Source organism: Porites lutea, chromosome 5, assembly GCF_958299795.1.
Source record: "Porites lutea chromosome 5, jaPorLute2.1, whole genome shotgun sequence".
Taxonomy (NCBI): domain Eukaryota; kingdom Metazoa; phylum Cnidaria; class Anthozoa; order Scleractinia; family Poritidae; genus Porites; species Porites lutea.
The window spans coordinates 40,475,335-40,500,781 of NC_133205.1; the positions used below are offsets into that span (position 1 = coordinate 40,475,335).

The following is a 25,447-nucleotide window of genomic DNA, read 5'->3' on the forward strand; positions in this document are numbered from 1 at the left end:
ATAGTTGTGAATAAATACTTTATATTTACGGACCAAACTAAAGTTTCTTTATATTTCTGGTAGTCATCAGATCTCCTTGATAGAAATTAAGAACTTAGTTAAGAACCTACTTAGCCTTAATTGCCAATACCTACCCTTAAATAAAAGAACCTTTTTTTGCCAGACCTCAAAAAATGTAGGTTCTTATACGCGGATGTTAACTGTAATACAAGGACTATTGAACGCCAAGAAAAATCTTATGGTAATCTGAGAATCAGGCTTAAAGCTTTAGATATCGAAAAGGTCAACGAATACCCTGTTTACTTACCTTGAATGCAGGAGTTATGATACTCCTCGGACTGAGTCTTATATGACGTCAATCGCTGAACTAAGGCCTCTGCACACAGGTCAAAATTATCATGGATAGCCTGGGGGCGAGTAGGAGTCCGCTGACCTTTTTGGCGATAATACATCTGTTGAAATAAAAACAGATAAGAAATGTGCAGCTGAAGCCTGAGAAAACAGCCGACATTTCGCGAAGCCACGAAAGATTTTCCCGCGAAATGACGTCTGAGAAACGAGCACAGAAATTCCATACTAATGACGTGTCATTACCTAGATCAGGGTAGTGCTTCTGACTGGTTGAAACAGATTTCCCACGCGGCACGACCAATCAGAAGCACTACCCAGTTCTGGGTGGTGACACGTCATCAGTATGGAATTTTTGCGTTCGTTTCTCAGACGTCATTTCGCGGGGAAACCGTTCGTGGCGTCGCGAAATGTCGGCTGTTTTCTCAGGTTAGTGTAGGTGACGAAAGCCTTAGTCGCAGGTAAGTGTCTGGATGTTTGCCGACATGATTCCTTTATTTAAACGGAGAACACAAAATCCCTAAACTCAAAAACCACCAAAAAAATCCTTTCTCTTGGATTTTCTCGACGCATTCTTGTTTCTTCCAGGCTTAAAACTTACAGTCTATAGGTACCGAGTCTTTTCAGGATCTCTTGAGTTTCGGACCGAGCTGTTTCAATACGTCGTCTTAGCATCATCATGTTAAGATGCGTAAATCAAAAGAATTACCTCAGATGTGGCAAGTAATCCCTCTAAGCCTTCTCTTAATATGTTCCTGATTCGAGCCATGAAGTGCCTTGTACAAAAAATGCAACACTGTTAAAACACTTCCGAAAAAACAACACTGTTATAACACTTAAGAATTATTCACCGCTTCACTCAACCATAACAGATCCCTTGTGTGTTAATAACTCTTATTCATACAATTTTTTTAGTACCCTCAGCTACTTGTCAGGCAGTGTCGCTAAACATGAAAATAACATTAAGTAAATAAAAGAAGCTTTCAAAATCAAGAAATAGGGAAAATAACGTATTACACACAAAAAACGCTGCAATGCTTTCAAACTTATAACCTGATGTAAACCTTGCTGGGGTCTGTTATTGCGCATCGAGTTTTCAGATCAAGAAATATCTACCATGATGAACAGACCTCATTCTAAGTAGATTCTCAAATTGATCGTTGATTCAAGGGAGAAAGAGCAACAAAAGCAACAGATAAAAAAGCCCCAGTGGACCTTCAATAGCCACATTGTTTTAAGCATGCATATGGAAACAGAGATTTTTGGTTCTTACCTGTCTTCCTCCATCTTCTCGCCAAACACCAGGTATTTCTTGTCGTATCTGGGTCCCATAGTATCCCGTCTGGATGCACTTGACTTGCGATTTCTGAAAAAGAATTGGATAAATACAACTAGAAAAACTTATCTCCTAAACCCTTGCAAGCAATTGACCTGATGAAGGAAATCGGCACACACCGTAATATTCTAAGCATGGTCGGCTACTGGATGAAGACAGACCCTATTATGTTAATAATGGAATATGTACCATACAGACGGGGATCTTCCTCAGTGTCGGCCTTTGAAGCAATATAATTAATCATATCACTCATATGATATAAAAGGAAAATACAGAATGATGTTTAATAACTCAACACTTTTTATTTATAACAAACATCTCAGTCTTACCCAGCGCTTCTCTGTCTTCCTCCCTGTTTGTCCTGGTCCTTTAGCGTTCCCTGAAAGAAACAGGCAGTTTCATTGTACGGCCTTAATGCTCAAAGCAAACATTTTGCTACGAACTGCTTCAAAATCAGGACCCAGTTGTTCAAAAGGTGGATGTACCGATAGCGCTATCCACTGGATAAATCACTATCCAGTGGATAGAGTGGTTTTCGTTTGAGTGTCGTAAAACCAAAACCAAAGTAATTACTCTGGCCAATCACATAGGACACAGACAATACATTGAACCAATCAAAACTCGAAGTAATTACATGTGGCTGACGCAAAGCGCGGGAAAATGCATGCGAGCGCGTTACAATTGGCTTTGGTTTTACTTCTGATTGGATGAAAAGGTGGCGCGAATCTTTTAAGCCAATCGCATCGTGTAGAAAGTGCAAAACCAATTACTTTTCGACACTCAAATGAAAACCGCTCTAAATATTAGGGAAACCAATTGCGCTATCCAGTGGTTAGAGATTTATCGGGTGGAAAGCGCTATCCACCTTTTGAACAACTGGGACCAGGTCAAAAGAATACGGATCCGTATCTTTCAATCTTTCTCATTCCATTCTCCACTTCAAAAACGTGAAGGAAACTGAGCCCAGTTAACTAGCGCAAAGACTCCTGGGATAGTTACTTGGGACACCCCGGTCAGCTATAGGCCAATTTTTTCCACTGTCCCCGGGAACAGTCCCAAAAGTCTTTGCGAAACTTAATCGATCTAGTTTCCTTCTTGTTTCTATAGTGACGAATAGTCCAGTTTCAAATTCGTCGCGGCCACTGAATAGAAGCACTGAAGACTTATTTATACAGGGTTAGTCTCGACCTGAAGTAAAATATTCACAAATACAGGCGAGAAGGTGCCTGAATTTGAGTTTAAAACAATAGACACAGTTGTACACAGGTCTTCTTCTGACTCGAATTTGAGAATATATTTACCTTGTGTCGAGGCTAACCCTGTACAAATGAGCGTTTCAGGTGCTTCTATTCAACGGCCGTAACGAATTCGAAACTGGACTACTGAAGAGGGGATGTCTCTTAGTGTTACGGAAACCACTGTTAACAATTGTGTTCTGGGCATTGTACAGCGCTTTTGCAGTCCTTTTTACGACGTCAAGTGGTCATGGAAGCATTCGCAACACTAACAGCCTACTAAAGGAAAGAGATCGCTATAGTTCAGAAAACAAAAGACAATTTCTTTCAACTACCTTTAATTCTGCTGGGACTGTTTTTGGTCTTCCATCGTCTTCTGCGGCCTTGGCTACTCTCGACAGAGATGCTAGGAAAGTTCGAAAAATAATAATGATAATAAACAGAGTATCTTCGTAAGTGTATCATTAATAGACACGGTCAAAAAAATGGGTTACTTAATTGCATCTACGAACCAAACATCAACGTCCGTTTTAATCACAAAATCTATGTTGTTGATGCTATCTAAATAACAAACAAACAACAACAAAACGCGAAAATGCGATTTTCTTAATCACTATTTTTGTTCAATCAAATCTTGCAATTGGTGAGCAGAAGAAATGAAATCTCGATTTCCAAAGGAGCTTCGCTTCCTCCTTCCAGTCGAAAAAGGACGTGGGTTACCCTCTTCTACCAAGTTTAAAGTAAATATAGAGGAGACGTCGTTCTGTCACGTTGCCATGTTAGCAAAATTTCTGGATCTGGAGGATCGAGAAATTTTGCATCCATGGTAACATGAAGTCACACTTTCACTCCATTTAAGCCTCCTTTAGACTATCAACTGGCCGTGCTGTATTTTCAAGACACGTCATATCGCACAAAGAAAAAATAAATGTCTAACTTACGAGAGCTCTTGGGTTTGTCGCCTTCTTCACTTTGTGGGTCTAAGGCATCTCCTACCTCGCTGCTTTCGATTAAAACTTTCTGTGACAGTCGCTTTTTACTTTTCTTTGATCTAAAAACGATTTAGAGAAGAGCAATATATTAAGCGAAGCATATACAAAAGAAAACGTCTTCGCACAATGCAGAAAAAAGAAGAAGAGCACAAAACAGCATGGAAAATAAAGAGAACTGAACAAGAAGACATTCGGAGGTGGAACAGTAGCAAGAGGAGCCCAATAACGAAGGAAAAAAACCATCACATAAAGACTTCTCATCCAGTCATTCTAAGAAACTTTTAAGATGTTATTATAAAGTATAAGGAAGGCGAAATTGTTAAGTTTCGCAGACATGCAAGATTTAACCTTTGGTTTACAATAGCAGTCTTAAAACGGGCGTCTGGGGTTGAAGCCAGGGAAAGGTAAGAGCAGTTGCTAATTGTTTCAGCATTTATTTTGAAAAGTAGAAAGGGTTTTTCCACAGCTAGCCTAAGAAAACAGCCGACATTTCACGACACCACCACTGGTTTTCCCACGAAATCACGTCTGAAAAACGACTGTACGTAGAAATTCCATACTGATGATGCGTCACTATCCAGATCTGTGTAGTGCTTCTGATTGGTTGTGCCGAGAAAGAAATTTTCTTCAACCAATCGGAAGCACTACCTAGACCTGGGTGGTGACACGTCATCAGTGTGGAATTTCTGCCCTCGTTTCTCAGACGTCACTTAGCGGGGAAACCATTGGTGGCGTCGCGAAATGCCGGCTGTTTTCTCAGGCTATTCCCCAGCGTGAACGCCATGCTGCCTGTGTAATTGTCAAGTTTCGCAGACATGCAAGATTTAACCTTTGGTTTGAAAAAACAGGCGTCTGGGCTTGAAGGCACGGAAAGGTAAGGGCATTTACTAATGGTTACACAAGTTATTCTTAACCCTTCACGTCCCAAGAGTGGCCGCAACATCAATCTTCTTCTAACAATATTAATACATGAACAAGAGAAATAACATGAGAATCAATTAATTGACCACCAACGGAAAAAAGCATTGATTTGTTAACAAATTCTCTCAACTGATTTCTTAAGGAAAAGTATAGAAGTCAGTCTAAAGAATTTGTATGTGGATATTGGGGCTTAAGGTAAAGGGTTACAACGAGAAAGGGATCCACCATCCAGGCAAACATCAAAGAAACAAGAAAAAAAAAATGAATGAAGTTAGTAGTAAGAGACCTTGAAGAAGAAGAAGAATTAAATAGAAAACGTACTTTGGAGAAGTTTTTCGTTCAGTCGGTGGCGTTGCAGGAGGATATTGAAGAAACTGATGGAAGGTCTCAGGAGTAGGAAAATAACACGTCCAGGGCAGATTTGAGTCCGGGTTTTGGACCTTAGCCAGTTTTAGACTTGGGGTATGAGTCCCAGGGCTTAGCTGCCCAGAAGAATCACTGGAATAGGGATCTTCATCTTCGTCTTCTTCCATAATTGTACTGACAGAGGATATGTCCAGTCAGGCGAGAGAGAGATAGAAAAACACGAGTTGATAGTACAAGAAATGAAGCTTTCAACAGAAAGGAGTTGGAGCAGTGCAATAAAAGGGTGTCGCTATTCAGGTGACACGAAGAAGAGAATTTACTCAGAAGAGGAAATTGAAGAGCGAGCGATGACGAAAAAAATATATCAACGACAATGAGCGTTAACCCTAGTAAAGGGAATCAACCAGGAAACCACACGAACCTCCGCGGAAATCCAATCCACGACCTCTAGCGACCGAGCTTAAAGGCCAGACGGGGGCAAGTAGTGTAAAGGGGATTGAGGTGGTAAATCATGGGCAAGAGAGAGTGAGGCCTGGTACATGAACATCATGATAAATATTGTGCTGTGTAGCAGTGTGACAGAGAAATTGAAAAAGAAAATTAATTCACAGATAATATCCTCTTTTCCATCATTTAACGCCTTTCAGTGCTACGCAGCACAGCATTTGCAGGTAGTTATAGCTGTAAGGCGCATTTGATCATATTCAGATTTTAATTTGCGATGGGCTTAAAACAGGAAGAAAGACAGAGTAGAACGTCTTGTCGATTCTTGTGAAGTGAGGTATATTTTTGCCCAACAGTAAGACGAAACAAAAGTATAAGAAGACCATAATGACGAGAAAATGTAACAAAATGGCGCCACTGTTTAGTAGGGAACAGAAGGGTTTAAAACTTAAAGAGAGGCTGCAGCATGTTACGTGTAAACTGAAGGGATTAAACTTTATGTTAATTGCACTGAGAATTTGTTTTTGCCCTTTTAATAGAGGAAAAATAGCGGGATTTTCCACTGTTGAGAATCAGATCACAGATTCACAGTCAAAGAAAGAGATCATATCAATAACCTGTGGTTACTACAAACGTAACCTCGAAGACATTGGGACAAGAGCAAAGATAAGAGCTCTAAAAGATGAATTAAGGCTCTGATCCCATTTCAAGTGCAAAGTGGCAAAACAAAAGATCGTTACGTAACAGGTGAAAGATAGGAATCTGGCTATCATAGAAATAAAGGGGCTAACAGAGAAGAGTTTGATTGATACGACAACGGCAAATTCAACATCATTGCCTGGCTATAAAGAAGAAAAAATCATTTCAACCCCATTAAAAATCTAATTCAAATGGGTTCGTGATAAATAAGCAAAGATATCAGTGCGGTATGCGACACTTGACTGAAATGAACAATTCGAAACAAGACGGCAGAAATTCTTTTCGTTACGTTAAATATATATATGCACACTTGTTTAAAAAAAAAATGTTGATCCCTCGCTCTGGCAAAGATATATTACATTAAAAGTTTCCTAATTCTGAGCGACTGAGTTTCAATTTTCGAATATTTCATCCGAATCGCTCTGAGTGAGGAAGCTTTTAATTTAATACGAACATCGTTATTTCATCCTAAACAGGTTTTATAACTCACTTGAGAGCTCCTTTCGGTGCTTTATCCTCCTTTTTCCCCTCGTCTTTTTTCTCTTCATTCTTCTTGAGTCCAGCGTGTAGTATAGCTAAACTGGGTGTGGCCGGATTCAGAAGACAGTTCAAGTACAGCGATCGCTCATGGAATGTCTGCAGTATCGGAATCAGGCTGCTCTGAACCTGGCGGGCTGTTACTTGCTAAAGAAAAGAAGCATAACGCTAGCTAAAGGGCCTGCATGTGTCTCGGCTATCTAGTTCCTTTGTTAATATCGCAAATTACAACAGCAAAAATAAACTTTGAAAAACTGCTTAAGTCTAACAAGTTTTCAAAAACCCACAAATTCAATCCGTTACAATCTTCTTCAAGTCTGTCCATACTTGCCTGCTTTTGTATTTGCTGTGTTATTAATACCTTCTTTTAATGTTTTGGCGCGATTATTTTCATGTTTCACTCAATTTAGTGGCAGTTCCTAAAGGTGATGTAACACAGAACGATTCGCAACCACGATTTGTAGCACAACACAGGGTTGCAATATTGGAACAATGTTGCAACCATTCGAAACAACGTCGCAGCAATGATGCAACGCTGTGTTGCGCTAAAATCGTCTCCTGTAACATCACCTTAAGGTCCGAATTTTGATAAATTTCGTGACACAGCTCCTTTAAGTTTCCTTGGCATAATATTGATGTAGTAGATCACACAAGCTATAGCAAGATATAATGAACATTGAACGTTGCTACATTTCAGTACATGACATTGACGATATTTATTGTGATGTCCCTGCTTGTTTGTACGACCTTTTCAAATAAGCTGTTACAAAATTTAGTTTTGATTCAGTTTGTAGATTCGCAACTACGTAGTTTTGTTGAAAAGATACATGTTGTAGAAAACTCACAAAGAAACTCGGCACGCATACAGAAGAACTAGTGAACAAAATATACCAGTAAAAATTCTGAAACCTAGTGTTCATAACCATTCGATCTTAATTCTCCAGTTCTGGATTGCTTAGCTGGACGCACAAAACATATACTTTTTCGCACATAACAAGGGAATATTCAATATGTTTCTCTGACCTCCTTATCTAGGTTTGGTTTTTCCACTGCATCAATGTGGCGCTCAAAGGTAGACAGGTAGAGAGCGAGCTTTTTAGCTTGAGAATTACTGAATGCGACCTAAAAAACAAAAAACAAAACAAAACAACCTCACACTATATCCCTGCTGCAAAACTGAGAAGATGAACTGGGTCAAACGACAGACAGTTAAACCTGTATTAAGCGAACTGGTAAATTAGGAAGTCACCCAAAAAACACCCTCCAACTACTGTGAAACTAACCTGTATTCATGAGTCACTTCTGTGAAGTGTTTGCGGTCACCTTTTTCAGAGGTGCCAACGAGTTATTTTTATTTTCTTTACCTCCATTTAACGACCACTTTGTCAAGATGGGGCAAAGGATGTACTGTACATGGTTTTAGTGATCTTTAGTGTTCTTTTCTTTTGGCACAAGGAGAGGTAGTAATATCTTGAGGTCATTCTTGTGATGGATATTTCACTTTGTCCATATCCTAGTTTTCTTGATTAACTCTTAAGTTTTTTTCAAACCTGTATTAATCGCTCAGTTGGTCATTTCCTAAGAGTTGTCGTTTAACTTTAATAAATTTTCAGTTATAAAAATACAAGAAATAATTGTATTTCAGAAAATAAGGAAAACCTCTTTGGCAATCCCTTACTTGGAGGTCACCACAAGTAAATAAGACTATTTTACAAATGTATAATTAATTAGCAGAAGTAATAAAAAAAAAAATCAAATAGGTTAGTGTGTCTTAAAGTGTACGGTGAGGTGCCAATATAATACAAATAATACAGGTTTAACGGAGGTTTAACACAGATTTTTATGTTTAATACAGGTTTGACTGTGTTCACTTTTTTTGTTAGTGGAGCTCACCTCGCTCTTGACTTTAACTTGCGTATTTGTCAGCCACCGCGTCACCTTTTCCATGAAAGTTAAGTCGAACAAATGGTTTTTAAATCTGAAAAACAAGAGGTTAATTGTGAACGCGCCCAAAAAATAACACTGCCCGGAAACCAGAAAAACAAAACACACACACACAAATACACCACTCTCCAGACATCATGACGGCTCCTTTTAATTGTATTTCAATCAAAAGATTTTCCACCAATTATTTTTCTAGGTTTACAAACTTCCGGGAAATAACACGAAAACTGATTTCAGTGCAAAGCTGATCTTAAAGATAAGAGGATTCCATTGTAATGCAAAGAAGTAGTAAATAATTAGTTCTAGACTGTGAAGAATATTTTACCTTTCCTACTTTCTTTAAAAACAGAGAAAATATTCCATGCGAGACGAAACGGGCGAGTGGTGATAACTATTATCACCTCGCACGCTTTGTACTGTTGTAAGACAAGAAAACGATTGCTTGAAGCCTATCATTCTGATAAAACTCGCTCCGGTTGTATGCGAAAAGAAAGACAGCACATGAGTAAGTTCAAGTTCTCATTGAGGGGCTAACTAATCTTGGACCCAAATCTCTTGTAGACAAAGTCGACGAGATCTGGGTTCGAGATTACTACGGAGATTACTATGTTACCCGGACAACTCGCAACAACGAATCTTAGCGCAACAGAGCGATGCAACATTGTTGCGACATTGTTTTGCATTATCACAACATTTTTCCAACATTGTTCAACTAAAAATCGTTGTTGCAAATACAATGACTGTAAGTATGCATCTCAGAGAACCGCTTCTCCCTGCCTTCTTATGGCTCGTTCTCCAGGATCCCTTTAGATCAAGAGAATCGAATCGCAATTCTGGTACTCAAATTAACTGCACTTATGACAGCCTACCTATCTTCCAACTTTCCAGCATAATCGGTGGCTGCCTCTAATCTCCTGGTCTCCATTCCCTCCAGTTCTGCCATGAACGATCCTTCAGAAGTGTCGATCTTGTTTGCCATACGTTCCTGTAAGAGTGTTCAGTTTATTTTTTGCCATAACATATACAAAACTAGAAGAAGTTCCAAATAGCGGTATTAACAAGCTAACAGCGAGGAAGCCCTAGCGAAACCACCAAGCTTATAACGAATAGGCTCCCTCAGTTAATTATTCCAACGAGGTATAAACAGAAGTATACATGCAAAATCAATGGCAGAGCTACAGTAAATATTATAGTATATCAAATGATTTTATTAATCATAGTTAGGCTAAAAATGGAAAGCGAAAGGGAAAAAGAATGCGAAAAAAATGAAAATGAAAAGCAGAGGTAAGAAAAAAAATTAAATCAATATTTATGAAAAGAGGAATGCTTTCAGCTTAAAATATAGCAAAAGGAAGAGATACTTATTGCATTTTGAATTTCAAAACTAAGACGGTTAAAGAGTTTAGGACCTTGGACCTTGTAGTCAGAGTAAACATTCTCTTACAAAATCGTCACAGAACAAATAAAAGAACAAACAGAAATGAAAACGTCAAATCTTAGCAAAAGTGCACTCACTAATTTCTTTCTGTACTCATCAACTTCGTCCGTCGAAAAATTGCCTCCATCAGAAAATACTCTGAAAATAGAAAGTTATCTTGTTAACTGGAACGTAATGGCAGCCTCCCATTACACATTTACATGTCTTAAATATTCAATATGAGATTTGACGGTCTTTAGCCTCCATTTCATGGAAAAAAGGGAAAGAAAAGAAAAGGAAAAATGACAGAGAGAGAAGAAAGGATAGCGATATTACTAACCAGGAAGGTCAACTCAACACACAGGTGAACACGAACATTATTGGAGAAAATTCCGTTAAAGAGGCTATGTGACGCTATTTGCTATCTTCTAAAAAAGCTAAAACGTTTTTTCGCACCATGCAATTGAATTCCAAAAATAATGATCCAGTTTTGTTATTTAACACTACATTTAGGCATTGAAACTGTTTCGTCTGATGCAACGAATGGCGAGGATGGACATGAATTGTAACTTGAAAAAGTCAGCCAAAATCAGTAAAACAAAGTAAGTGCTCCCTGCTAAGATTTGTTTGATATGTTCTTCATAACTCATTTTGTGTATGTTGGGTAAAGGCACTTAGTAATGACCTCAGCACATAATTGGCTTAAAATAGCAATATTCTCGTGACAGAGCCCCTTTAATGATCAGTGTAAATTGATAAAACATAAATGAGTAATCAATGAGCAGCATAGTTGTCTTACTTGAAAGTTTTTCTGAATCTTGCATTGGAGTTTCGAAGAGTGCTGAGCATATCATCCAGATCATGTCGAAACTTTCTGAGGGAAGTTCTGATCACATCCATGTACTAGGAACAAATACAGAACAAATGACCGTCATCCTTTTAACCTTACAGAGAGTCAAAAGATGTAAAGAAAGGCAGGGACCAACTCTAGGTGTCCGTTTTACAGAGGTATCCGTCTTATAAAGAGTCAAATGAAGGGAGTACAGAGAGGCAAGGACCAACTCTAGGTGTCCGTTTTACTGAGGTGTCAGTCTTATACAGAGTTAAATAAAGGGAGAAAAGAAAGGCAGAGACTAACTCTAGGTGTCCGTTTTAGAGAGGTATCGGTCCTTACTCGTTTTAGTTGACTCTCTTTAACACAGGCACCTGCTAAAACGGACACCTAGAGTTGGTCTCTGCCTTTCTATACTCCTTTTTGTTACCCCTCTATAAGAAGGACATTCTCAAAGACCATCTGGCGACACATAGTGCCGGCACCAAACGTTTCCGTCTTAAAGAGCGTTGACTGTATGTCAATGTTTAGCATTAAACTTATCTAGTGTTCACAAAAGAAATGAATGAATGAAGAGAGAGATAAAAAGCAAAGATTACAAAATCGTAGTTCTTACTTGCTCCACACGCCCAGAAACTTGATCTTGGATGACTAAAAGCCTGGAAATAACACAAATCAGAACGTCAATTTCATAACATTCGATCAAGAACATAGTTCAATCATATTGATTGACAGTTGACAAATGAAATACTCACTCGTGAGTCTTTGTTGCTGAAGTGAAGGTCGCCTCAAGCTCTTGAACCGACTGTTTAAAAATATCCGTCTGAAAAATAAAATGGAGAAATTAACTCTTTATTTTGTGGTTAAAATATTAAGGGAAATTTTAAAATCTGCATGGCACCTTATGAGGTAACGTATATTATGGTAATTTTATTTGTTACCATCCGGGTGATCATGCATGCATTAGGTCGACAAAATATGTTGATATTTCTGCGAATATTTTCTTAACCTATCTCTGTATTGAGCAAAAATGTTTACAGGCGATCATTTGACTTCAGTCACAAGTTAAATAAATAAATAAATAAATAAAATGATTTAATAAACAAACAACGATTTAGAGGTAGCACATCTTCTTCTACCTGAACCCTGGTCGAATTGAAATTTGGAAATGTTTGTTTTTGAGGAGAGGAGTACCCGGAGAAAAACCTCTCCGAAAAAATGAGAGAACCACCAACAAACTCGTCCCACATCCAGCGTCGACGCTGGGATTTGAACCTGGACCACACTAATGGGAGGTGAGTGCTCTTAGCCATGCGCCACCCTTGCTCCACCTATAGGACTACACAGGACCCTATGCAGGACCTTCATATAAATAGCGGTTGTGAGAGCGTTTCTTATCAGTGTTTATACTAGATTGACTAGTTCAAGTTTTGATTTACAGCTGTCATTCTTACCTCCTTATCGTGTTCTTCGACCATCTGCTGAAACCTGGCTTTGAATTCATTGAGTGACGTAGTGACACCTTTGCAGTGGCGCTCAACTCGTTCACGGTGCATCACCAACTCCGCTACAGATTACAATCAAAATGTCCTCATTAACAAGTTTAAGCTTAGCCTGTAAACATGCTCTCTAGCTGGAAATAAGACGAACAGAAGCATAGACGAAAAGTCCAGCTTGGAAACATTGCACGCTTTAGATATAATAATTTCGATCGTTAAATGAGTAATTGGCAACGTGACGCAGTGGACTAGGGGTCGTCCAAGCATGAAAATGTTCCAGTTTCGACTCTCGGCTGAACTGTTTCCTTTCCTTTGTTTGTTATTTTTTCCTTTTGTTTGACTGTTAGTTTTGTAGATCATATTTTTCTCCCTACTGGCTTGTTTTGCATTTATTTATACTGCTGGCCCCTTACAGTTTCACGCGTTTTGCGATAAACGTAATTTTAGTACGATGGAATACCGGATTCAGAAATGTCGAACTGTCCATCGTTCCTTTTTTTGAGCAGAGTATCAGACAAATTGGTACTTCAAACTAAAATTCACCATTTGTTTTTCAAACAACACTGCACAAACAAGAATTTAAGCACAGTTTGCCATGAAAAAAAAAAAAAACAAACATCTAAGGCCCAGTTCAAACGTCGAACTTTTCATGTACCGAACCTAATTCCTTCAATTAAGTACATGAAAAGTTCGACGTTTGATTTGGGCCTAATTCAATGCAACATAAACACGCACAAATCCTTGAATTTCTATCGATGCTTATTGTCCTAAACTACCCATCTCGAACCTGGAACAAGAGTAAGTGAAGCTCACTAGGGCCATTTATACGAGGAAAAATAAGACGCGTCTTACATAGGACGCGTCTTAAATAAGACGCGAACTATCCATATAAACGGCACATTTCGTCTAAGACGCGTCTTATTTTAGAACAGCCCTTAACACGTGTTCTTAGATAAGACGCGTCTTAGCTAACACGAGAAAGACTTCGTATAAATGACCTTCGTGTCTTATATAAGATGCGAACGCACAGTACGCATGCGTTCATTTTTGGCGTACCACGTTGGATTGCCGTTGCTACGGGCAACATCATGACATGAAAATGAGTCAAGAACAGAAATAAGACGCAAACCATTTATACGAGCTGTTCCCATCTTAGATAAGACATGCTCGTATAAATGGTACTGTTCGCGTCTTATTTAAGACGCATCTTATGTAAGACGCGTCTTATTTTTGCTCTAATGGCCCTACTGTCTGTCTCTTTACCTGCTCTCACGTTATGGACATCTTGTTCTGCTCTGGCGGCTCTTGGTTCATGCAAATGGAGGCGCAAATCTAATTCACTGTTTAACTCCTCGACCTATGGTGGAAAATGCAGCAACATTAAACTCCCTCTCTTTTTCTGGGTCATGTTGTTCAAAGGCGGATTAGCAGTGAAAATCCTGCGTTAGTCAGTACGATAGGTAGTAATTATGCTCTGTTTAGAGTTCACGGGTTTTGAAAGATTCAGCCCAGGTGGATGACCTTTTTACGTGCGTCCGTTAGGGAAACAAGCAGTAAGCTGCTCAAAAAACAATAGAAGAAAGAAATGCATTAAACACCCGCGTATAAGAACAAGGGGATTAAGGACATCAGTTGGCCATTAAAGCTCCATATATATAAGAACTAATTCAGTCTGATAAATTAAATATTTTCTAATATAAAAAGCAAGAGGGTAACAGAATAAGAAACTAATACAAAGACTTATACTGACGTACTATAGAGTGCTAGACCAAACTAAGTTTAAGAGCCATAAATGTTATGTAATGTTACAACTACTTAAAAACTTGATGTTGAGCTGTATTGCTTGATCTCTTTTATGAGAACGGTAGCAATTTTTCATCCACAGTCCTTAACTTTGGACAGTAATGGAAAACTAAACAGAAAATGTCGTCATGTGGTCGAAATACAGATTGAAACGAAGCCACTGTAAAAAGCCTGAAAAATATAAGTTATGAGCCCTAGCCGCCCGTCAGGCCGAAGGCTGGCGAACTGATACTTAACTTCACTTTGAACTGTATTTAGAAATTTATTCTTTACATAAACTTCATTTCAATCCATCACCGCACACAAAAACAATGGAAAAAATAATTTCAACCAAGGATAAAATTCAACCACGACAAATTCGATACCTTGGCTGACACCACACTGTTGGCTCTGTCCAAGGCCTGGATTTTCCATTCTTCAAGGTGCTCCAAAAACTGCATTCGAAGGCTGAAATATTAACACAAAAAATTACCCGGTGCTTCACCGTGTCAGATAGCACCTCGTATGCCACGTGCACCGTGTCAGAGAGTACCTGGTATGCCACGTGCACACCGTGTCAGAGAGTACCTGGTATGCCACGTGCACCGCGTCAGAGAGTACCTGGTATGCCACGTGCACAGCGTCAGAGAGTACTTGATATGCCACGTGCTACCGTAACCTTCTTTTAGTGAGCTTAATCTTTACCTATTTTTTTGCATGCACTACCCGTCTCAAAAAGACTTGCACTTGCGGACAATGCTTTGTTGAATGACACGTAATTACCAATAAAGTTTTGTTCCCGTTGCTGCACTAAACTGACTTCTCGGGAAAATCGCATCGACTGAACTGTCTAAATGGTGCAAGTCACACACCACACTCAATTCAAAGCAACTTACTGTCGTCTAAGTTCTAAGAAAAGGTCTTCTCTGAGAATAATGGATTCGATGTAGCATGGTAAAGCATCGTCCTCATCTTCCTCGTCTGAAACACAGAAGAGACACGCTTTTTCAGACAAAGATCAGTTCTCATCTGGGTCTTGTGAAAACAAAATCACACTACATACTGTGACATTGAGTAGTGTTGCGCGAACTGTTCATGAGGTACTTAATATTTTAGCTGGCTATCAGTTTTGAGTGAATATACAGAGGATTATCCCTGTAGATTCAGGGCATAAGCTGGAAAGACGTGCTACCAACGAACCAACGAAATGTTAAAGATAGGTGGGGCATTACATAGGCCAAATGGAATGTCACATCAGCTGCAACCTCTCCCGGAGACAAGTGATATAGCGTGATTCGGTGGGTGTTGGGGTTCATTTTTACGGCTTATAACAGAGTGAGCGGGTATTTTCTTAGCAGAGCTTCTTTGTTCTGTTTGTTATTGCAGCGTCCTGACGAACCACAAAAATGGCAAAATAGAAGTTGACGGCTACACCCCGCTCTATTTTAGGTTCTATCGAGGTCGTGTAATGTCTTGCAAAGCTTCGTAGTATGCACAGTTTTGCGGATTTCAATGTGTCTACTTGGTAAATTTTTGCTGATAAGGTCTCCTTCGTCCCTTGCAGTTAGTGTTCATGAGGCTATTAGGCCTGGGTTTGAAACAGTATCCTAGCAACATGCAGCGCAAGCTTAACAAAGATCTTACTCGACTCATGCAGAGTCTTCCTCAAATACGCCAAAATTGAGCAAGCGAAAAAAACTCTCAGCTTGCAGGGTGTGGTAATTCCAAAGGCGCAAATTTGTCTACAGTCAAGATTGTGGCACTGTACCTTGTGTATCCGTAAGAAAGGTCATGCAAGTTTTCATGCTTTTAATACCGTCTGGAGTCTCGGGAAGCAGACCGTGTTCCCCTGGTTCAACCAGAATGTAAAATGTGGTACCCTTTGATGTTGTCAGCACATCATCAATGGACGGAGGAGTTTTCTAACCAAAAAAAAAACATCAAAAGCAATCGATAAGTCTTCTCCAACTGAAGCAGACAACTGCCTATTTAGCATCTGTATGTCCGGGTTCCAGCCTGGCGTCGCATTGTTTTCTTAAACAAGAAACTTCAATCCACATTTTCTCACTTCTCCCAGGTCACTATATAAATGGGATCGGGCACCATACTGCTGGGGCGAAGCTGTGATGGACCGGCATCTCTCGCCTACATAGCAACTGTTTGCACTGTTCCAACTTTCGCAAACAACTTGTGTGGGAACATTTGCTATGCAGGCTACACCCGTGCGGGCCTCGGGGTAACTGAGCGGTTTTAACCTTTTTCACACTCACCATAGCTTTGCTCGCTTTTTTCTTGGACTTATCATGGTCGTGTTTTTCCTTCTTGTCCTTTTTCTTTGGTTTTGGATCTAGTGTCGACTACAAACAAACACAAAGAATAAGGTGATGTTCTACTACAAGCCACGCATAAAACCATTCTTAATCAACGGTCCCATATTTGCCAATGCAGATTGTCTAGAGAAAAAAGAAAACGTGTTATCAATGGACTCACTCTGAGCAGGGAGGAGAAATCAAAGTACAGGTTGGCGTCGCCAGTCATGACTTGACGAGAATATTACACCAGTCAGGAAGAGAAATAAAAAAATTGCAACTCTCTAACGAACAACTCCGTGGTATGCGCCCAGTTGTGTGAATTTTTGAATTTCTTTGTCCGTTTGTTTTTCTCTTTGCCCGCTCTATAACAGGGAGTTCACAGTCCCTTTGTGTATCTAAATTTATAAATCTAAATACACAAATTTGTTAACTCACTAATGATCGTCGTCGATCCACTTGAAAATACTTGCACACTTCGCCATCATACTTTGTCAGTTCCTCTTGCACTAACTCAGGATAAGAGCACGACGTCTGTATTTGTTGGCCGTGGAAATCACTGTATCTGTAGACATAAAAGCGCGTGAAATGTATACGTACTTATTATCGTCCGTACAAATAATGGCATTCCAACCATACGAGCTTCCTTTACACGGGCTGACTCAAAGTCCTAGACTTCGCTTCACCTCCATTCATAAGTGTTAAGAAATTGACGAAAGTAATTTAAGTGAATCAGCCTCCATACCAAAATGGCCTCTTTTTAGCAATTTTATGGTGCAGAGGGATAGTCCTTCTGCTACGAAAAATGCTTTTCTTTTATGCTTTAATCGTAGATATATCATTCATTTTCAATATTCTGTCAATGGATTTGTCATTTTTGAGCTAAAGAAGTCAAGCGAATGAGTTTTATCAACTCTGCTGGGCCAAAAGAAGCTCTATCTTCTCTTATTCACAGCTTGTTGAAAGAGCGCTCGTGCGTTCGAATTTGCCGCTTCGGCGGTCAAGAATAGCTAATGATGTCCACTCATTCTGCGCGATGCGTTAAACTGAAGAACTGGGAACCCTATGCAAAAACGCCAGGGAAGGGATACGTAGAGAAATCGCGAAAACAAGACAAGGGGAAATAAGATGCTCGTGACCACCTCCTCTCTCCCCAGCTTCCGCGCGTCTTTTGCATCAGTTTTCACGATCTCTGAAAGTGCAGTAGCGAAGCTTTGTTTGTCATATATATTTGTTTTCATGAGTTATGGCCACACTTACAGTTGCTTGATCTCCCCAAGGGCTGCTAACGCCTTTTGAAGGCTGTCTGCTAAAGCCTACGAGTGATAAAAGAAAAAGGAAATTTAGAAATTAAAATTAAGAAATTCAGTGGTCGATCAACTGTCAAAATGTCCCATTTTCTTAACAGCAAACAGATACTATACCTGCTCCGATGAGTCCTGTCTCATCTTGTCCATGATAATGTCCAAGTTTGCTTCTCTCACCTGCAAAATAAACGCAAAAATAATAGATGTCGAGTTTTTCATCAATCAGAAAAAGCTGACACGATTCCTTTATAAGTTTCCAAACTTAGTTTTTGACTCCTTAGTTTTTAGGACCTGATAATGAGCAGATACAGAATGAAGTCACTATAGGAATTACCTACTACAACAAATCAAAACCTAGCCAAAGTTTCAGCGGTCTGGTCGATAGAATACGAAATTAAGCCGCATTATGCAGCATTTTGTTTCTTTCTTCAAAACCTGATATATACCACACAAAAACACTAACAGAAAAAACAAACGTAACGTTACCATAACGCCCAATAAGTAGCAGCCAAGCAGAAAACGACTGACAGAGCAAGAAAATCGCACAATATACCAATATATAAGTCGTTTGTTCAGGTACATTGTACATTTAGTCGGTTTGATGAACATTTCCTGTCATGACGAATATAAATATGTTTTCTTTGCCGCAAACTAAACGTACATGTGCATTTCGTTCGTTATCTGCGCTCACCTGGTTGAGACCATCATGGTCGCGCCGATTGTTCTCAAGCTGCTCCTGAAAGCAAAATATTAGAAGTACACCTAAGTACATATGGACGCAAAGGGAATGCTGCTTTTACCAAACTAAGTTAATTGGCTCAAATGAAATTTTATCGAAGTTCTCGAAGCTATAAGTAGCGGAAATATTTCTCCAAATTCTCAAAATTATTCATACGCAACGAGTTATGTCGCTAATGTTTTATGTCATACTCAACACAAAAACTAGAAAACGCAAAAAAACAGAAAAAGAAAAAAAGGCAAGATTACAGAACGCCGCGTACAGCCAACACTCATGCTTCTACTCTTTGCGGTAGAACTTAGGGATTAGATTTAAAAACAAACAAGAAACAAAGCGATGTAAGTGATACCTTAGTTTTTAATGCATGTAATATCATCAATAAAGTCTCATTAAGAAAAGAAGCCGTTTAAAGTCGGGAAGTTTCTGCTAAGAATTAAACTTCAGCTTGACTCTGATTGGCTTTAGATTTCTGCGCTGGTTTTTTGGATTAGTCTTGGTTAACTCTTCAGCCAGGGTACGCTCAAAATACCAGACATTTAATATTATGTTTTGCTCCAAATGCTATTGGAATCCGAGGACGACAACGAGAGTGAGATTTTCTCAATACTGAGTAGTGCCGTGCGCTTTCGTGAACAAACGTCATTTTCTCGGGAAAACGCGATAACCGTCATCGTTCTACTACGGGTTTTAGCGGCATAGACCATAGTGTCACAAACAGGTTATCAAATGTCAGTTGCCATTTTGCGATCGGGAGAGGGCTCAATCTCCTTCAGCATAAATAACCATGCTAACTTTCATGGTGAAAAAAAGAGTACAATGAAGCTTAATGAAGCATAATCTCGTTCTCGAATCTTATATAATCAATATTGTACCTGTAGCCTTCTTTCCTGTCGAGCCAAGCCGATCTCGTGTAAGTCCCACATATGAGCAGCTCCTTGCACGAATTTGAACAACGACTTGATAAGCATCTCGTGAAAACTAGTCAAGTTGTCCAAAGCACGCTGAAATGGGTAACAATCAATCATCCGGTCATTAATAGGACAAGAATAAAAATAGCAGTAATACTGTTAACAATTTCACAACATTTACCTCCATTTTGTCAACTTCGTGTTCGAATTTCGTCTGCTTTTCACCAACAAGAGGCAAAAATGATTCGTTCATCACCTAAAAAAGAAGAGCATGAGACGCAGCCTTCAATAAAGAAGATAAGAAGTCAAAAATTTAAAAGGCTAGTATATCCTAGTATTTTTTTAAATTACAAAATGCAAAGTTCGTCGTCCGAACTTTAATTAACTTGATCACAATATCTTCGTGTTACAGGATAATGTTTTCTTTTTTGGTAATTTAACAGCTTTTACTATTTTTTTTTTTTTTTTTTTTACACTAAAATAATAAACACAAAAACTGAAAAAAAAACTTAAAACCACTACAAAGCTACAAAACGCAAAACATCCAAACAAATCTCATTACACATATTCGTTTATTAAAGAACACATAGGCCGCAGGCCTAAGGACTAAGAGTTCAAGAGGTGCCATGCACGATCGGTTTTCAGTAAATAATTCTTTACCTCGGTACTTCTTGCCTTATCCGGATAATTATAATAAACCACGGCAAATTAATTGTTCAAAATAATGACAATAAGTGTATTTACAGATGTGAGCTTCGATGAGTGAGAAAGAAATAGCAAGAACTTTTTTTATGTAGGAATTTACAACTGACAATTACGGATACCTCTTCAGTCCTAACTGCATCTAGAATACCTCCTGTTCGAAACTCTTCCTAAAAAAATAAAAGAAAGAAAGAAAAAGAAGAAGAAAAGGAGCTTCGTTTTGGTTTCTTCATAGCGAATAGAAAGACAAAATAAGTTTTGAATGATACTACTTCTTAATAAAGATTGTATTTTTTTCTTAGTTATTATTGTTACTGCGGTGCTTTCAATATCAGGACGTTTCATGAATCCAGTCTTTCAATATCTTCCTCTATTCTCGTATAATGAGTGCGTTTTCTTTCACACGGCCTGCAGCTAAGCAGATTTACTCTGACATGTGCAGCCATGCAAAATACGTTTACATGGATGGATGCTTACTAAACACTAAGCTTGACAATAATACCGAAGTAAACTGATATCCAACAACTGTTTCTCTTTTAAAATTTACTGAAAAAAAAGTGTGAAATCAGTAGACCTCTCTGCAGGATTGGTGTGGCACGGCAAAATGAACGCTGTTTTGCTGCTTTTGTTATACCAACATGACCGCCGTGTAAAAGCTCTATTGTCATAAATTTAAAATTCACAAGGCCATATACTACAGAGAGGATGGTACAAGACTGTGACGGAAATTTTTCGTTTGGGCGAACAGCATAAGCAATGATTGGTTAAAGGTTGTCCTTGTCCTTGTTCTCCCGAACGATCCCAGAAGTTCTTGCGCCCAAAAGTTGTGTTAACTTTACGTTTGTATGGTTTCCTTATGCCCCAATTAAATTATGAGTCTCCGTCACCATGGTCTAAACAATTTAAATTTTAAAAAAGTAAGTCTCTCTCCGCATTCTAAGGGAGAAAAAAAATATACATGAGAGATACCGCTATATACAATGGATACAACCTTGACGTTGTTGATTTCGTCCATGCACTGCTCAATAACACGGTCGTACTCTGCCTGGATGATGTCTTTGTATCGTGCATGAACTCCCTCTGAAAAATAAGAAAAGGTCAACAAATGTGGAAGCATACATCATTTAAATCTGAAAATGATGTATTGCTTCTTCACGCTCCTCACTCCGAACATAGCCCATATCGGACTCAAACTACTGTTACGGCTAAGATTCATACAGAGTTTTAATTTACTTTCGTAATAACTTTATTTGCAGTTTTCCATAAAAACGTAAAATGCCACAATTTTGGAAGCAAGCTTTCATTGGCTAGGAAAAATCGTTCGTCTGAATGGGAAAACTTGCCGATTTTTTCCACTTTCAAAATTATTAAGGAACAATCGCCAGATGAAGGCCAGCAGTACGCGGTTATTGTTGTGAAATCCGAAAAATTGTTCTTCTACATGCCTTAACTATGGCGTTTAGAGAAAAATTGGACAAGGGTAATCAACGGTTCCTACCGAGTTGACGGTTTAGGTCAATGAGAGCAGAGTTCCATTGGTACACAGCGGATTTAGTGGAATTGGGAGGCCTCATGTTCCTGTTATTGACAAGATCATAAAACAGCTGTTAAGTCAAGAACTGGATAAATATTGTATAAATCCTTGCACATGTACAATGCATTTTTTAGTAGCAGTTAGTTACTTACTGGCTTGCTCGAGTTTCTAAATCTTCCTACCCAGTTGCTATCGACTTTATCTCAAATAAGGTTTCTGACTTCTAAAACCGTACCAACATCTCAGTTGTAAAAAGAGGGAACTGTTAGTGAAATGGGAGGCCGGGGAGCGCTTAGCTTGCCCAAAGTGACCCTTAGTAGTGTAGTGCACAGGCAGAAAGCAATTATAAGTCATGAATCGTCAGTTTGACGAAGTCTAAGTGGAACAAACGTCGTCCTCAGCGATTTCGGATGTGACGTCACCTGTCAAGCTTGTCGGGAAAGTTCGCACTCGGTTCCAAGCCTCCTCTGGTAACTCGAACAGCGCGAACTGGCCTGGGTAGGAGCCTGGAAAAGGGCGTCGAGTCAGTAGTCCGAACAAGTCCTGTGGGATTTGAACCTTCTTCTTGCGTTAAAACATTCTTTGTTCCAATAAAATTTCATAGCTGCCGCCAAGCTAGTGAAAAGGCTCTATGTAATCCCTAAGAATAAAAAATCCCTTCGACAATCGGGCCATTGTTACGAGCGCAGCGATTGTAGACACAACCATTTCAGAGATAGACTTAAGTTCCATTTTAAGCTTGGCTTTCATCAAATCACTGCAATCACTGCCATCCATCAGATCGCTGGACTTTTCAGAGCGATTATATGAAAATCAGGCTTAAATTAACACTTCAATAAACAAACCTCAGTGATTCAAGGAGCTCCATCCTCTTTTTGTTCACAGCACTTTGTTCGGCAGTGAACAACTCCATCTTCCTTTTTAATTCCGGTGGATCTTTGACGGAAGAGCTGTTCATGAACTCGCTAAATACATACACAAAATATAATAAATTCTTTGCCTGTTCCCACCTAGCCTGTTCTAGGCTCCAAGATAGTCGGGTCCGCGAAATTAAGAAAGCGCGAGGCCTTTTACTGACCTTCACTTTCGCGCCATCGCTACTATCTGACAGCCTGGAACAGTTTAGTTCTCGCCAAGTATTCCCATGTAGATAGTGGAGAAGACGCGAGGAGAACGGAGCAAAAATTGGGGAAGGAGCTAGTTTCATTGTTTGTTTGTTTCTTTTTGTGTCTTTGCATGCTTATTTGTTCGTTCGTTTTTTTGTTGTTTTCTTTCCACTCCTCCCTCCCTTTTGCGCAAATCCCCGCTACCTGAACGCCAGGGGCAGTCTGATGCTGAAATTCCCTTCAAATTCAGAGGAAAACAAAGGCGTTCTTTTCACAAAGGGGAACAAGAGTGATAAAATACAGAGATAAATCAGGCCTGCGCAACAAAATGAGTCTTACAAGCGAAGCTCAACAGCACTCGCACGAACTCTGTGAACTTGATACCGTATATAAGTTGGTGGGCAACTTTAAACATTCAAAGCACCGAAAAAACGCGTTTTTAAGGTGTTGTGTCGTGCTCCTCGAGTGTATGTAACACCAGTGCCCTGTCAACACTGCTTAGTTTTCAGCATCTACATCTACATCTGCAGTTTTAATTCACAAAGGTTGCCCCAACGCGGGCGGTTGAGTTGCGGGAGTTGAGTTCTTCGGTGCTTGGCGCCCTTACTACAAGAAATGTACAATTCCAGCAGGTTTTCCCTTGTTCCCTTCTTCGCTGTTATTTTTATCTGAGCACAGCGCCGAAGCCGAACATACAGTGTGCGCGAACAGTAGCTGCAGTTTTAAGCAATATGTGACGTGTTTCCGTGACGGGTGCTACCGTTTAAAATATTACTTACATATAATTTTCAATGTAAAATGGTAGGACGAAAATGGCTGTGGGCTGAAGGGCGGGTGTTTGAAAGGACAGGGAAAGGGGAAATTTAGGCGCAGATGATCTTACTAGAATTTCTCTATTGCCTCTCGGCACTTCAGTTGTCTCCAGTCCTCTACTCGACCTTGCCACGCGATGTAAGATTGCCTCTCACGCTCCACGTCAGCTTCAAAATCAAAATCATTTCAGAAAATATTAGATACGTGAAGGGGAATACTCAACAGGGCGTGGTTTCTATCCCAATTCTCTTCCATCCTCTCTCCCCTCCAGCGACAGTGGAACATCACACGTTGAACAAACGTCATATGTTCCTCAATTATTTTTTGGAAGGCAGTTAAGTATTGCTCTCTCTAATGCCCGTTTCAAACGTTGAATTAGTCTGCGTGCAAGCTCTCTCGTGGCGAGCGAAGCGAACCGTCAGTGAACGCGCCATCGAGCGGCGAAACTACAATCTACGCGTACATATACTCCGTAATTGTCGCTGGTCTGTCAATGGCAACGAATGAATGTCCATAGCAGACATGTCTAGGAATGGTACAAGGAATTATTGCTTATCAGTACAAGTAGTTATTGCTCATTAAAGCCAAGAGAGAACGTGTGCAAACAAAATTCGATATTGACCAGATAAAAATTTCTACAACCTCTGCTCATTTCAGTTGGTCCTTACGAGCAGAGGTACTTTAAGAAGACAAAAGAGACGCTTCATTGCGGGCGACAAGAGGAGCCCGCATCCTAATCTCCAGGTTGTTATTACGCATGCATCGCATGTATGTAGCCAGCATTCGTTTTAACTTCCACTAAGAATGAATAGAGTGCATAGAGCGTAATTTGACCACGCGCGTTTGGACCTTCTACCCCTCGTAATTTGATCACGCGTGTTTTGACCATCTGTAACGTGAAACTTACGCAAAGCACTTCGAACGTTAGAGCAAAAGCGTTTTGAACTTCGATCGTTGCCACCCGCACTCCGTAACGTTTGGTTATTACTAGTACAGTTATTATCAAATGGGCAATCTACGATAACTGCACCACGAGCCCCTTTCCCCTGACTTACCACTCAGCAAGTTAGAGATGAGGTCAGCATACGCCCTTCTGTTCATCAGAATAGTAGAGTTGACACGCTGAGCCTCTCTTTCCAGAAGTCTGTGTACATCAGGTGGCATCAAATGTGCCACTCTTTCTAGAATTTTGTTAAACCCTCTCAGAGTCTCACGAATCTATCATGGTAAAATAAAATAAAATAAAAGAAACTAATGAGCACAGTTTAATGTCACGCCCCAAGGGAAACAGTGCATTTTGTTGGCCCTTGACACTCAGTGTTCCCCAAGGCAAAGCTAAGGTCACATACCAGTCATGGAAATCAATTTAAGCAAGACACTCCTCGCCCCATTAAGGGAATCCAGATTCCGGAATCTGCAAAAATTTTGCTTGTGGAATCCCCAGAATCCTGGGCTTTGGAATCTGCAATCTCACTATTAAAGGATTGGAATCCAAAATCCAAGACCCAGTGACAAAGACAGGGATCCTTTGCCTGGAATCCAGAATTCAGGACCCTTGCATGGGGCATCACTGCTATGAACCGGTCACTTGTACTAGGGGTTGCAGTTACCTTTTCCTACTTCTGATAAAGCTATACTGTTGTCTTTACCTAGACGTAAAGTTGTACAACCGGTGGA

General features: G+C 39.7%; 1 protein-coding gene across 1 annotated transcript in view; it reads right to left on the reverse strand.

Annotated features, from left to right (window-relative positions):
- Window positions 1–25,447, reverse strand: part of LOC140937626 (coiled-coil domain-containing protein 180-like) — a 38,440-nt gene that overhangs the window by 6,224 nt on the left and 6,769 nt on the right. The window contains exons 9-40 of the mRNA XM_073387180.1: window positions 24,826–24,988; window positions 23,841–23,937; window positions 22,697–22,816; window positions 21,816–21,895; window positions 21,309–21,397; window positions 20,440–20,487; window positions 19,797–19,871; window positions 19,580–19,708; window positions 18,660–18,704; window positions 18,086–18,145; window positions 17,922–17,977; window positions 17,100–17,226; window positions 16,623–16,709; window positions 16,121–16,274; window positions 15,249–15,333; window positions 14,739–14,820; window positions 13,834–13,927; window positions 12,526–12,638; window positions 11,827–11,894; window positions 11,688–11,730; window positions 11,039–11,142; window positions 10,338–10,398; window positions 9,692–9,807; window positions 8,772–8,856; window positions 7,902–8,000; window positions 6,832–7,025; window positions 3,861–3,970; window positions 3,255–3,325; window positions 2,014–2,063; window positions 1,622–1,714; window positions 1,058–1,124; window positions 308–452 (exon numbers count right to left, since the gene is read on the reverse strand). Coding sequence (XP_073243281.1) covers window positions 308–452; window positions 1,058–1,124; window positions 1,622–1,714; window positions 2,014–2,063; window positions 3,255–3,325; window positions 3,861–3,970; window positions 6,832–7,025; window positions 7,902–8,000; window positions 8,772–8,856; window positions 9,692–9,807; window positions 10,338–10,398; window positions 11,039–11,142; window positions 11,688–11,730; window positions 11,827–11,894; window positions 12,526–12,638; window positions 13,834–13,927; window positions 14,739–14,820; window positions 15,249–15,333; window positions 16,121–16,274; window positions 16,623–16,709; window positions 17,100–17,226; window positions 17,922–17,977; window positions 18,086–18,145; window positions 18,660–18,704; window positions 19,580–19,708; window positions 19,797–19,871; window positions 20,440–20,487; window positions 21,309–21,397; window positions 21,816–21,895; window positions 22,697–22,816; window positions 23,841–23,937; window positions 24,826–24,988 — 3,010 coding nt within the window. The remainder of the gene's footprint in view (window positions 1–307; window positions 453–1,057; window positions 1,125–1,621; window positions 1,715–2,013; window positions 2,064–3,254; window positions 3,326–3,860; window positions 3,971–6,831; window positions 7,026–7,901; window positions 8,001–8,771; window positions 8,857–9,691; window positions 9,808–10,337; window positions 10,399–11,038; window positions 11,143–11,687; window positions 11,731–11,826; window positions 11,895–12,525; window positions 12,639–13,833; window positions 13,928–14,738; window positions 14,821–15,248; window positions 15,334–16,120; window positions 16,275–16,622; window positions 16,710–17,099; window positions 17,227–17,921; window positions 17,978–18,085; window positions 18,146–18,659; window positions 18,705–19,579; window positions 19,709–19,796; window positions 19,872–20,439; window positions 20,488–21,308; window positions 21,398–21,815; window positions 21,896–22,696; window positions 22,817–23,840; window positions 23,938–24,825; window positions 24,989–25,447) is intronic.